The following is a 12,257-nucleotide window of genomic DNA, read 5'->3' on the forward strand; positions in this document are numbered from 1 at the left end:
GGAGGACAATCTTCCATGAAGACAAAATGGAGGTCATCAATGATTAAAATCGTGTTGATTTTGTTTTTCCACGTTGTATGATTTTCGCCTATAAGTTTGTCGGTGACGAGCAAATTAAGTGTCACAGAAGTCATAATTAATAAATTGCCGAAACCATACAAATGATTTATATTAGTAATTTATGCATTAATCCATTTGGATAAAAACCAATCAAATTTAGAAAAATAATCTAATGCACCCTGAATGACATCTATTTTGCAATAATGTTTCAGTGAGACAAGACAAAAGCCACCGTAGGGTGATTAGGTGCCCCTTCGCTGAAATGAGACTATCTCAACCAATAGACAGAACAACTCATTGTTACTGCAACTACCAATCACCACTGTTCAGTCCAGAGTTAAACTCACTTAACATTTCTTGTAAGTATAACCCCTCATTTTAGATTGTAGAGTTTTGCCCCAATGAGCCAATCGTGGGGAAAAGCCGATTGAGGAAAAAACTAAAGTAATCCTATCCATTTTTGGAGTTAGAAGTACAAAATCATGCAAATGCCATCCATAGGGGGACACAAGCAAAGGTGCCTCGAGATCGAGCATGAAACTTTACTACCAAATAACGAGAGAGACCGTGGGATATGTTGATGTATGTCCCGCTCCCGCTTACTATAAACACTCTCTCCATTCACCTTGATATTGACCTATATAAACATCATCCATAGGGGGACACAAGCAAAGGTGTCTCGAGACCAAGTATAAATCTTACGGTGTGAACTTTTTAGGGAGAAACGTGAAAAGGTAAAATGAAGTATCATATACCCCATTTTCCTTCCACTGAGTGTTATACCTAGGGTTATTTAACTTAGGAAAATCCAACTACCGATTTTTAACTAAGTGTTTGTTTAATTTACCAACTTACTTTGGATGGTTAAACAACTTTGATTAATGTGTATTAAACCCTTTAGTAAACTTCAACCAATCATTGCTTGCTTGTAACAAATCTATCTAATTCACATTTCTTGGTAAGTTTTCAGGTAGGGGTGTTACGTTCCCATCAACTTAAATACCCAACCTAGATAGAACTAATCTTAGACAAAAGGTCTCTTATAGATACATTTGTTACAAATTTAATACTTTAATTAAGATCAATTCAATCCTATTAAATTTATTAAAAGATTAAATTTAATTTCTAATCTTATTAGAAAAGTGATCTTAAGTCTATGTGAATCATATTTTAAAACTTATTTTAAAAATGATTTTAACCTAAGATTTGTATGCAATTTTGAGTCATCGATTATAATTTCTACTTTCAATTAATTATAATTTTAATAAAATAAATTAAAATCATACAATTGCATTCATTAACGTACTAAGTAAATTATAACAATTATAAATTACCTAACGTAATGTCATGCTTCATGCAATTCTATTTTATTACTAACTATATATAACACTATTATATAATAAGGTAATGAAATATTTAATAACATTCATTCATACATACATAAAACTATATATTATAACACTTAAAATATAAATGATGCATGACAATGTTATTAATGCATGCAAACATATAGTCTAACATTTATATTATATGATGCATGAGCATGCTACAAAAATCAAATCATGCAACTATATATATTATAACATTTATAATATAAATGGTGCATGAAGTTAAATGCATAACCTATGGTGGGATTTTAAACTATATGACATATATTATGACACACACACACACATATAATAAAAATAAATTATACATCATATGCATAATTTAAAACAATTAATGGACCAAGATTGGACACCTAAACTATTAATTAAATTAATATAAACTAACTATCTATTACATAAATTAATAGTCAATCCATTGAAAACAAGCGAACTGGGCATTGAACAACACAAACCGGATCGCCCAATGCCCAAACTGGCCATAAACCGCCTAAACCAACCGAGCCGGACAAAAATCAGTCGAGTCACGAATCGAACTGAGCACGAACCAGAATGTTTCCTCTGTCTCACAACGTTGTAACTCTATTACCTAACGTTGCAACGCTACGATAGAACGTTCCATTCGCCCAATCGTAGCGTTGCAATGCTAGGGCACAATGTTGCAACGCTACTGTATAGAATGCACTATATAGTTACGATCTTCTTTGAATCTCTTTCGATTTTGGCCCCATCTTCTCCATAATTCGATCAGAACAACCACAAACGACTCAAAGCTTTAAATTACAGACTCGATCGCAAACAATTATGCCCAAAACACGGGTCCTTACAAATCAAATTTGCAAAATGAAAGCGATAAAACAAAGTGACCAATCCCAAAATATTCATTAATCATAAACCATTCATAAAAAACATTCATGATGTGAAGAATTCAAAGATAATGCAAACCCACTAAAATTCTGTAAAATTAACTTTGAAAAATTGGACAAAAAACCCCACCTTGATACTAATTGAAGGAACCGGTTAAGGTCCTTGAGCGGAAGTGGGGATCCGACCCAAATCTTAATTTTACAAAACTCATAATTTTTACATAATCAATACGGAACATTGTGCATTAAAACAAAAAGTACAGCATGCTAATATCAACTGAGAAAAGAGAAAAAGAAATACTAACCCTTGAAGAACTTGTCTTCAAGAAAACCAATTCCCTTCTCTAAATCTGTCACGAACAATTGCGAACAAAATGTGCAAAGGAACAACATCACAAATGAGTCCTCTATATTCGCTGTAGGGGAAGAAAATATTTAAGGAGTTTGTGGGCTCTCAGGTATTTGGAAGAGATGGGAAACTGAGAGGAGAAGAAAGGCTGGAGAACTGGGAATTTTTCTCAAAGCAAATCTTGAAAGCAACTGATAACTTGCCAACCACCCACTCATGTACATTGATTGAGGGAGAATATGGGAGAGAAGTTATTTTCCACTAATTTAATTAATTAATATATATATATATATATATATATATATATATATTATATCACATATAACATATAACCTATAGTTTCAATTCTCTCATCAGTGACATTAATATAAATCCATTTATATTAAATTTAATTTTATGAATTCAATTCATATAATTGATATTTGAATCATATTCAAATATTTATTTCCTCCAAATAAACTTTATATTATAATACATTATAGTAATTAATCATATATAATTAAATAATTAATTATGTCACCTATAATTAATTCCCTCAATTAATTTGAACAATTCAAATTAATCCAAATTTATTCTCATTTAATCCCAGTTGAGCTACAGAGGGGCCTCATGGACCTGTAGATTAAAGCTCCAATGGTATCTGAGTAATTAATTAAACTCTTTAATTAATTTATTCGACATCCATTAACTGTCGGGCACTCCACTAACGACAGACAACCACACTCTTCGTACTACAAATATATTTTTGTTTTTATTGGATATAACAAGTCAACAATGCGATGACCCTTAACAAATTGCTCGTAATTACAACTAGACCAAAATTATCGTTTTGCCCCCATAGTTACATATAACTCCTTAAGTACCAGTAATCCCTCTAATAAACAATAAATCATAATCCAATTATGACTAGACCATTCTCGAGCCAGGAGGGGGTGTAGTGCCACATTGTTCAAGCCCTAGAATCAGCCTTTAAGGAAGCAATTTATCTACTTTTCCCGATGTTGGGAAAGGAGTGAATTCCATCTTGTATAGTTGTTTTCCTAGCTCCATAGTTAGATGAATCCCCAAAATGGTAGGCTTGTTGAGTTGGCAATCTTACCTTTCTCATCTATACAAATCAAAGGACTGCCTTCATAGGTAGGAGTTCACAACTCATTCAGGATTCAAGTCATGTCATTTATGGTTATTTTGATGAAATGTAAGTCTCTATTATGAATGACGTTATATAATGAGACTAGTCATTTTGTGGTCTGGTCTTATACGAACTCATTTGTATAGAATATCCTGTCCACATGCCTCCATGTGAATGATTAGGATCAGATCATTTGTAGCACTTTACAACAATTGTAACATCTACAAAGCGGACCATACTCATAGTGTCACTAAGATCAGGTATCCAACCTTATCCATCTACTACAGACCATTTAGGTTATCGCTTAAACATGATCCACCCGTATGTCTCTACATACATGGTTAAGCTATATAAAATAACATTGGATGTTAGTTTATTGGTTTGTGGGTTCAATACTACTAAATGTGAAATAAAACATCTCATATTTTATTAAATAAATAAAATGTTTGTACAATACATTTACAAACTACAGGACCTTATGGGATTTAGAGCACCAAACCCAACAGTACTGACGTGCACGTCATGGTCGTTTTGCACGGGGATAAATAACAAATGGACTAGCTGCATCAGACGACTATTTTTCCTGGTACGATTCAATCATGAGACGATTTATCTCACCTAACGACGCTTACTACTACTACATGGTAAGAGTTTTATTATCTTACATTTTCCAAATACATGATATGATCATTATTTAGTGTTAATTTTTTTCATCATGCAGAATAATTTTGTTCAAGATGTACAACAATATTCAGTACAACACAATTTATCATAGTCAGTTTGAATGTGTGACCAAACTTTGGTAAATGTAGAAAGTATTATTCAGCAGATAAGATGACTCAATGTTGCTGACATTGATGGAAGACGTATTCGTTGTAGACGATAACGACAACAAGGCGAAGCTAATCCAGAAGCACAAGAAAACAACCGCTGTGGAAAACTGAGTGACTTGTAATCCAGACTTTTAACTTCATGTAAACTTCTATTTTGAAATTAAAGAACTAATGAAATTACATTTTATCATGGGATACTGAATCTAGTAAATGAGTATGATATAAAAGATTAAGAACAAAACAATGAAAAAACAATCAAAATTGTTTTTGATACTAAAAATAAAATTGTTAGTTAGAAAAATTCAATCAAAATCGAAAAAAATAAAAATTTAAAATCGTGGACCTATACACGAGTTTGGTCCTTTCACCAAATCCACGTGGCTGACATGGTAGCCATGGATGCAGACCGGATTGAAACGTAATCGTGTAACGGCTACACGATTTTTCCCTCTACTAAAAACTACCATGTTTTTATCAATACTTTTACCTTCAACACTACTTTTGAAATTTCTTTCCTATGTACCTCATTTTTATTAATTCTTTTAAAAATCACATTTTTCTTGAACTTAACCCGCCCTATCCATTACAAAATAATAATTGAAATTTAAAATTATCTTGGCAACAAACGTAATTTCATAGAAACAAGTAGGCTAAAAGGAAAAAGAAGGAAGTTTTGAAGGACCTCATCTGCAAAACAATAAAATTTTAAACGGAAAAAACAAAGAACCCGACTTTTCGCGCTTCGGTTCACACTTTCAAATTTGCAGAGGTTCTAGGGTTCGGTTCAAACATTGGAGAGGGCAACAATGGTGACCCAAGAAGCTCGACACTCCGATGCGATCGATCCTCTTGCTGCTTATTCTGGTATCAATCTCTTTTCGAGCGCATTTGGTACTTTGCCGGATCCGTCAAAGCCACATGATCTTGGAGCCGACCTCGACGGCATCCACAAGCACCTCAAATCCATGGTATTTGTATCTTTCGATACTCGTCGTATATGATGCTTCCAATTTACCGGTTTATTTGGTTTATAGTGCTTCCTGCTTGCTCCAAGAGCTCCATGGGCAATTCAATCGCCGGTGTTCTTTTTTAATTTTAATTTTTTGCATGTTTTGGAGGATAAATTGGAATTCGTACTCTCCTCCCACGTTGTCAGTAAGTATGCCAGAGTATGACGTGGTTTTCCTTCTTAGTCGTAACGATTTAGCTCAATAGTTGAATTGGAGACTCGGGTTCCTTGTTACTGTGAAAATGTGACGAAGTGGAATGTTTTTGGCTTTGCATGTAATGGTTTCTTCTTTCCTTAAAATTAAACGCTCTGCCTATTTTGGTTTTTAATGGTAAAAGCTGGTTAGTCCATTTGATTTGTGAACTGGGATTTGAGATGCTCCCCGGCATGATGTTTTGTTTGTCGGTTAAAGAGTACTTGAAATTACAAGTTGAATAAAATTATACTGGAAATTATGGCGTTAGGGTGGTACTACAGCCTTGCTTCTTATTTCTCCCATCTAATCTCCGTTTCTTATTATCTTGGCTCCCCAAGAAGGATTTTGTATCTATTTCTAGTTTTGGTTTAATTGACGATCTTCGACTCTCCTAAATTTGTCAGGTGTCAAGAAGTCCCAGTAAACTTATAGAGCAGGCCAGATCAATTTTAGACGGCAACTCAAATTTGATGCAATCTGAAGCTGCCACATTTCTTGTAAAGAATGAGAAAAATGAGGAAGCTACAGTGAAGGCGGAGGAAAATCCACAAGAAAGAAGGCCAGCTTTAAACCGAAAGCGGGCTAGGTTCTCTTTAAAACCTGATGCTAGGTAATGCTTATTATAGTGAAATTTCCTTACTTTTTTCAAGAACGAAAATAACATTCTAAACAACTTTTCTGATATCTTCTTTTTATAGACAACCTCCTGTGAACTTGGAACCAACATTTGACATCAAACAATTGAAAGACCCTGAGGAGTTCTTTTTGGCCTATGAAAGGCATGAAAGTAAGTTGTTCTTATGCTTCGTTTTCCACACAAATTTCAGAAGATATAGATTTGTGTCACTATTTTCTTACCATTTTGCAATTGATCCATAGATGCCAAAAAAGAAATCCAAAAGCAGACGGGAGCAGTTCTGAAGGACCTGAACCAACAAAATCCATCCACGAATACACGCCAGCGTAGACCAGGGATTCTAGGGTATGATCACTAACATGTTATCAACAAAGTTTTGTGTCTTTTCTTTGAAGCGTCACGTTTTCTTGTGGTTGAGAATCCAAAATTTTCTTGTGCATGTAGGAGATCTGTTAGATACAAGCATCAGTATTCATCAATAACAACTGAAGATGATCAGAATGTAGATCCTTCTCAAGTGACATTTGAGTCAGGTGGTATCAGTCCACCAGTAATGGGAACAGAAACACACCCAAGTCCACATATAATTGACTCAAATAACAAAACTGATGAAGATGTAGCATTTGAGGAGGAGGAGGAGTTCGTTGGTAAGTCATTTATATTAGAGACAAAAATGCAACTTTCTGCGTGCATCATGGTCCAGTTGATTTTATCTATCACATGCTGCCTTCCTCTTTCTCTCTTCTTTTTTCATTTCGCACTGTCCTTGTTAAAACTAAAGGTAGTCTGCATGGACCCTCTTTCATGCTGTGATCCTTTTTTTTTCTTTCCTTTTAGCTTCAGTTACCAAGGCAGAGAACAAAGTGAATAAAATTTTGGATGAATTACTCTCTGACAATTGTGGAGATCTAGAAGGTGATCGAGCCATCAACATATTACAGGAGTGCTTGCAGATTAAACCCTTTAATTTAGAGAAATTATGCCTTCCCGATTTAGAAGCCATTCAAACAATGAAATTGAAATCTTCAAGTGGCAATCTGTCAAAGCGTAGTTTGATCAGTGTGGTCAATCAGTTACAAAGGATAGAAACTTTGAAATCTAAGCAGGACGATGAAAATTTGGTCAATCCTCTTTCTCCCCCATCCTCAATCAGAAGTCCATTGGCATCATTATCAGCCCTAAATAGACGAATTTCACTTTCAAATTCATCAGGTGATCCATTTTCAGCTCATGGCATTGACCAATCTCCAGCAAGAGATCCTTACCTTTTTAGACTCAATAATAACTTGTCTGATGCAGCTGGTATTGCAGAGCAGTCAAGTGTTTCTAAATTGAAGTCACTTTTAACCAAAGATGGCGGGACTGTAGCAAATGGAATTAAGCCATCCAAAATTCTTTTTGAAGACGTTGATTCAATGTCTAAAATATCTTCAAGTTATGTTTTAAATGTACCCGAAGTTGGTTGTGAAACTGTCTTAAGTGGAACTCATGTCAGCATGGAAGCTAAAGATGTTAGTGGCGGCAGCATAGAAGTGGAAGTAAATGAAAAATTGAGTTGTCTTGAAGTCCAAGTAGATGATGTGGCTAATATGCAGATGGAAGATCACGAAGGATCAGCTTCCGAGCAACCAAACTCATCCAAGGTGGATCTGATCAAAGAATACCCGGTTGGCATTCAGAGTCAGTTGGGTATGTTCTCCAATGCCAGTATCATTAATAAGCTGATAATTTCTTTTATCATCATTTAAATAGGAAATTAAAACCTAATGATATGTTACTGTTGAGTTCTCATTTTATCGCGTTTGATGGTTGGACTTTTTTTGGATAAATTTTGGACATGTATGTTTTACTAAATATGTCTGAGAAATAATATATAACTTCATGAAAAAAATATCCCGGATAGTTAACTAAAATTTAGATTTTAGTAGTTGAAGTGTACCACTTTAATGCTTCACATTTTGAAGGAACTCTATAACTAATATTGGAATGCAATGATACATTCCAATATTTTTCAGTCATGTCATAGTTCTGAACTGGCTTCAACTTTCTCATATGAAGAACCATTTCCTCTCTTCACAGATTCAACTGTTTATTTGTACTTCTATTTTTATGTTGAAAAAGCAGAAATTTATTCATGTTTTCTTATCAATTCCCAGTAGATGGATTAGATGATTTCAGGCTGTGCTTTCTTTGTTTTCTTACAGATCAATCAACTGCTATTTGTATTGAAAATATTGCTGATGGGCCATCGAGAAGCAGTGGAACGGATCACCACTATGAGGTTTTTGATCTTTTCTTCTTTTCTTTTTTCTCCCCTTGGACCTTTATTTCCAGTAGCTCATTATTGATAAGTCGGAGTGCTCTTTCAAATTTGGTATTGGTTATAAATGAAGGCTTTGTCTATCGTGTTTTATACAAAAAAACGGCTTTGTTTATCGTGGTCATCATTGTCATAAGTACTGTTCTCTGTTTCATTAGTCATTTTGTCCGGCACATATGTAACAATTGGGAAGTGTTATGATCATGCAGATGGAAGATCACAAAGGATCAGCTTCTGAGCAGCCAAACTCATCCAACGTGGATGTGATCAAAGAGTACCCAGTTGGCATGCAGGGTCAGTTGGGTATGATCTTCAATGCAGTATCGTTAGTTACTAGTTGATATTTTCTTGTATCATCATGTAAATAGGAAATTAAAACCTAATGTTATGGTACTGCTGAGTGCTCATTTTAGTGCGTTTGATGGTTGGACTATTTTTTGATAAATTTTGGACATTTATGTTTTACTAAATATGTCTGTGAACTAATATATAACTTCATGAGACATACATCCCAGATGGTTAACTAAATTTGAGTAGGTGAACCACTTTAGCGCTTCACATTTTGAAGTAACTAACTAATATTTGTTTCTCTGAACGCAAAGACACATTCCAATATTTTTCAGTGATGTCATAGTTCTGAATTGGCCTCAGCTTTCTCTTATGATGGACCATTTCCTCTCTTCACAGATTCAATGGCTTATTTGCACTTCTATTTTTATGTTGAAAAAGCAGAAATTTATACATGTTTGCTTATCAATTCCCAGTAGACAGATTAGTGATTTCAGGGTGCACGTTCTTTGTTTTTTAACAGATCAACCAACTGCTACTTGTACTGAAAATATTGCCGATGGGCCGTCTAGAAGCAGTGGAACGGATCACCTCAATGAGGTTTTTGACCTTTTTTCTTTTTTCTCCTCTTGGATCTTTATTTCTAGTAGCTCATTATTGATGAATTGGAGTGCTTGGTCAAATTGTGGTATTTGTTATAAATGAAGGCTTTGTCTATCGTGTTTTCCAGAAAAAAAGGCTTTGTTTATTGTGGTCATAAGTACTGCTCACAGATTCATTGATCATTTGTCCTGCACGTATTAGTAACCAATGGAGAGTGTCATGATAATATGCAGATAGAAGATCACGAAGGATCAGCTTCTGAGCAACCCAACTCATCCAAGGTGGATGTGATCAGAGAGTACCCGGTTGGCATTCAGGGTCAGTTGGGTATGTTCTTCAATGCCAGTATTGTTAGTTACTAGCTGATAATTTCTTGTATCAATCATTTAAATAGGAAATTAAAACCTAATGTTACGTTACTGCTGAGTGCTTATTTTAGTGCGTCTGGTTGGACTTTTTTTTTTTTTTTTTTGGGACAAATTTTGGACATGTATGTTTTACTAAATATGTCTGAGAAATAATATATAACTTCATGAGAAAAATATCCCGGATGGTTAACTAAATTTTAGTAGTTGAAGTTTACCACTTTAATGCTTCACATTTTGAAGGAACTCTATAACTAATATTTGTTTCACTGAACGCAAAGACACATTCCAATATTTTTCAGTCATGTCATAGTTCTGAACTGGCTTCAACTTTCTCATATGAAGAACCATTTCCTCTCTTCACAGATTCAACTGTTTGATTTGTACTTCTATTTTTATGTTGAAAAAGCAGAAATTTATTCATGTTTACTTATCAATTCCCAGTAGATGGATTAGATGATTTCAGGCTGTGCTTTCTTTGTTTTCTAACAGATCAATCAATGCTATTTGTATTGAAAATATTGTCAATGTGCCATCGAGAAGCAGTGGAACGATCACCACTATGAGGTTTTGATCTTTCCTTCGTTTATTTTTTCTCCTCTTGGACCTTATTTCCAGTAGGTCATTATTGATTAGTCGGAGTGCTTTGTCAAATTGTGGTATCTGTCATAAATGAAGGCTTTATCCCGTTTTACCAAAAAAAAAAAAAAAAAAAAAGGCTCTGTTTATCGTGGTTATCATTGCCACAAGGAAGTACTGTTCTCAGTTTCATTAATCAATTTGTCTGGCATGTATTTGTTTCATTATTCTCACAATTACTAATATTGTATGTAGACGATTGCTCGACTACCTGTGCTATTTTTGTCGATATATTGCCACCTAAAATTTAAAATTAGAAGTAGCCTACCATCTCCACTCGCGTCCTCTCTGTATTTAATATCGAATTAGAAGCAAGTCAATTAATTTACTTGCTGCTTCCCCGGGGAAGGAGGAAAATGATAAGAACCCTCCTTTTGTTAAGTCTACTTGTTTACTAGAACACGGTTGTTTCTGGTTTTTTACTTTTGAGAGACAATCAACGAATTCTTTATGGCTATTGATGTAGGAACAGGCCAAGCCAAAATCTCGTGCAAACAAACAATGCAGAGGCAAAAAGATTTCTGGGAGGCAAAGCCTTGCAGGTGTTTAGCCGTAGATTTAACCCAAATTTTGATTTCTATAGTATATAGATCTTTCTTTTAAAAATAATTTGTCATCCACCAATCTTCCCAGGGGCCGGTACAACGTGGCAAGGTGGGGTGAGAAGAAGTACCAGGTTCAAAACACGACCATTGGAGTACTGGAAAGGTGAAAGGTTGTTGTACGGACGTGTACATGAGAGTAAGTGGACACTTGCATTGCATCATCTTTGGAAATGTCTTTAAGAATTCTACTTGTATATATATCTCTGATATTCCTTTATTTTAAGGCTCTTTTGGACTGATAATGTTTTGTTTCAATCCCAAAAGCTTTTAAATTGGTAAATAATGAGCAATCCTTCTATCTTATACTCCATGGCTCTATTTCTTCATGTGCTTGTAAATTAATTACCGGATCCTTTTGGTCAGGTCTAGCAACAGTAATCGGGTTGAAGTATGTATCTCCTGCAAAAGGAAATGGCCAACCAATAATGAAGGTGAAGTCTTTAGTCTCCAATGAGTACAAAGATCTCGTTGAGTTAGCAGCTCTTCACTGAGGGTCGTGTACAAAAAGGAACAAAAATCCTTTATGCTTTTTGGATTTTGCATGTATAACAAGCAATTCTCTTTGAATATAAGTAGCGTCTAGTCTCTGTGGAAAGAGTGTAGAAAATTAGGGTTATGCCATTGCGTTGTATATTTCTTCGCCCTTCTTAATCATATATATATCTATCAAGCCGTTTCACTTGTGTGTTTTGCTCATGTACTTGTGTCATATGATTTCATATTTTACCCATCGACATGTAGCTTTCTGTACCAATGTTCCAGAATGAGTTCTAATCCTTTGGCCAACTTCTTTATGACTCACTCACTCTCTTTTTGGTTTAGGGCTAAAGCAGCTAGTTTTATACCAAAATATACGTTAACCATATTGCATTTTGTTTTTGGTTTTTTATTATTGAAAATTAAGCTTTTTTTTTTTTTTTTAAGAATTGAATTCTTAGTCAAATTTCAAGAGTAAAAATAAGTTTTTATA

At 34.6% G+C, this 12,257-nt stretch overlaps 1 protein-coding gene across 6 annotated transcripts; it reads left to right on the forward strand.

Moving 5' to 3' along the window:
* The first annotated feature begins 5,354 nt into the window (after positions 1-5,354).
* On the forward strand, positions 5,355-12,041 carry LOC120085066 (centromere protein C). Of its 6 annotated transcripts, none has more exons than XR_005483806.1 (14): positions 5,355-5,593; positions 6,235-6,440; positions 6,529-6,617; positions 6,710-6,812; positions 6,912-7,114; positions 7,305-7,679; positions 7,779-8,156; positions 8,672-8,748; positions 8,997-9,090; positions 9,599-9,675; positions 9,912-10,005; positions 10,536-10,610; positions 11,149-11,224; positions 11,316-11,350. XR_005483806.1 is itself a non-coding variant. In XM_039040913.1 (12 exons), exons 1-12 carry the CDS (start codon positions 5,432-5,434, stop codon positions 11,776-11,778), a joined length of 2,175 nt encoding a protein of 724 aa, XP_038896841.1. In that variant the 5' UTR covers positions 5,355-5,431; the 3' UTR covers positions 11,779-12,041. The 6 variants fall into 6 exon arrangements, 2 of the variants coding, with proteins under 2 accessions (XP_038896841.1, XP_038896840.1); XR_005483805.1 differs by having other exon boundaries at positions 5,356-5,593; positions 7,767-8,156; XR_005483803.1 differs by having other exon boundaries at positions 7,305-8,156.
* Positions 12,042-12,257: the final 216 nt, after the last annotated feature.

The sequence above is a fragment of the Benincasa hispida genome, chromosome 9 (genome assembly GCF_009727055.1).
Source record: "Benincasa hispida cultivar B227 chromosome 9, ASM972705v1, whole genome shotgun sequence".
In the NCBI taxonomy this organism is placed as follows: Eukaryota; Viridiplantae; Streptophyta; class Magnoliopsida; order Cucurbitales; family Cucurbitaceae; genus Benincasa; species Benincasa hispida.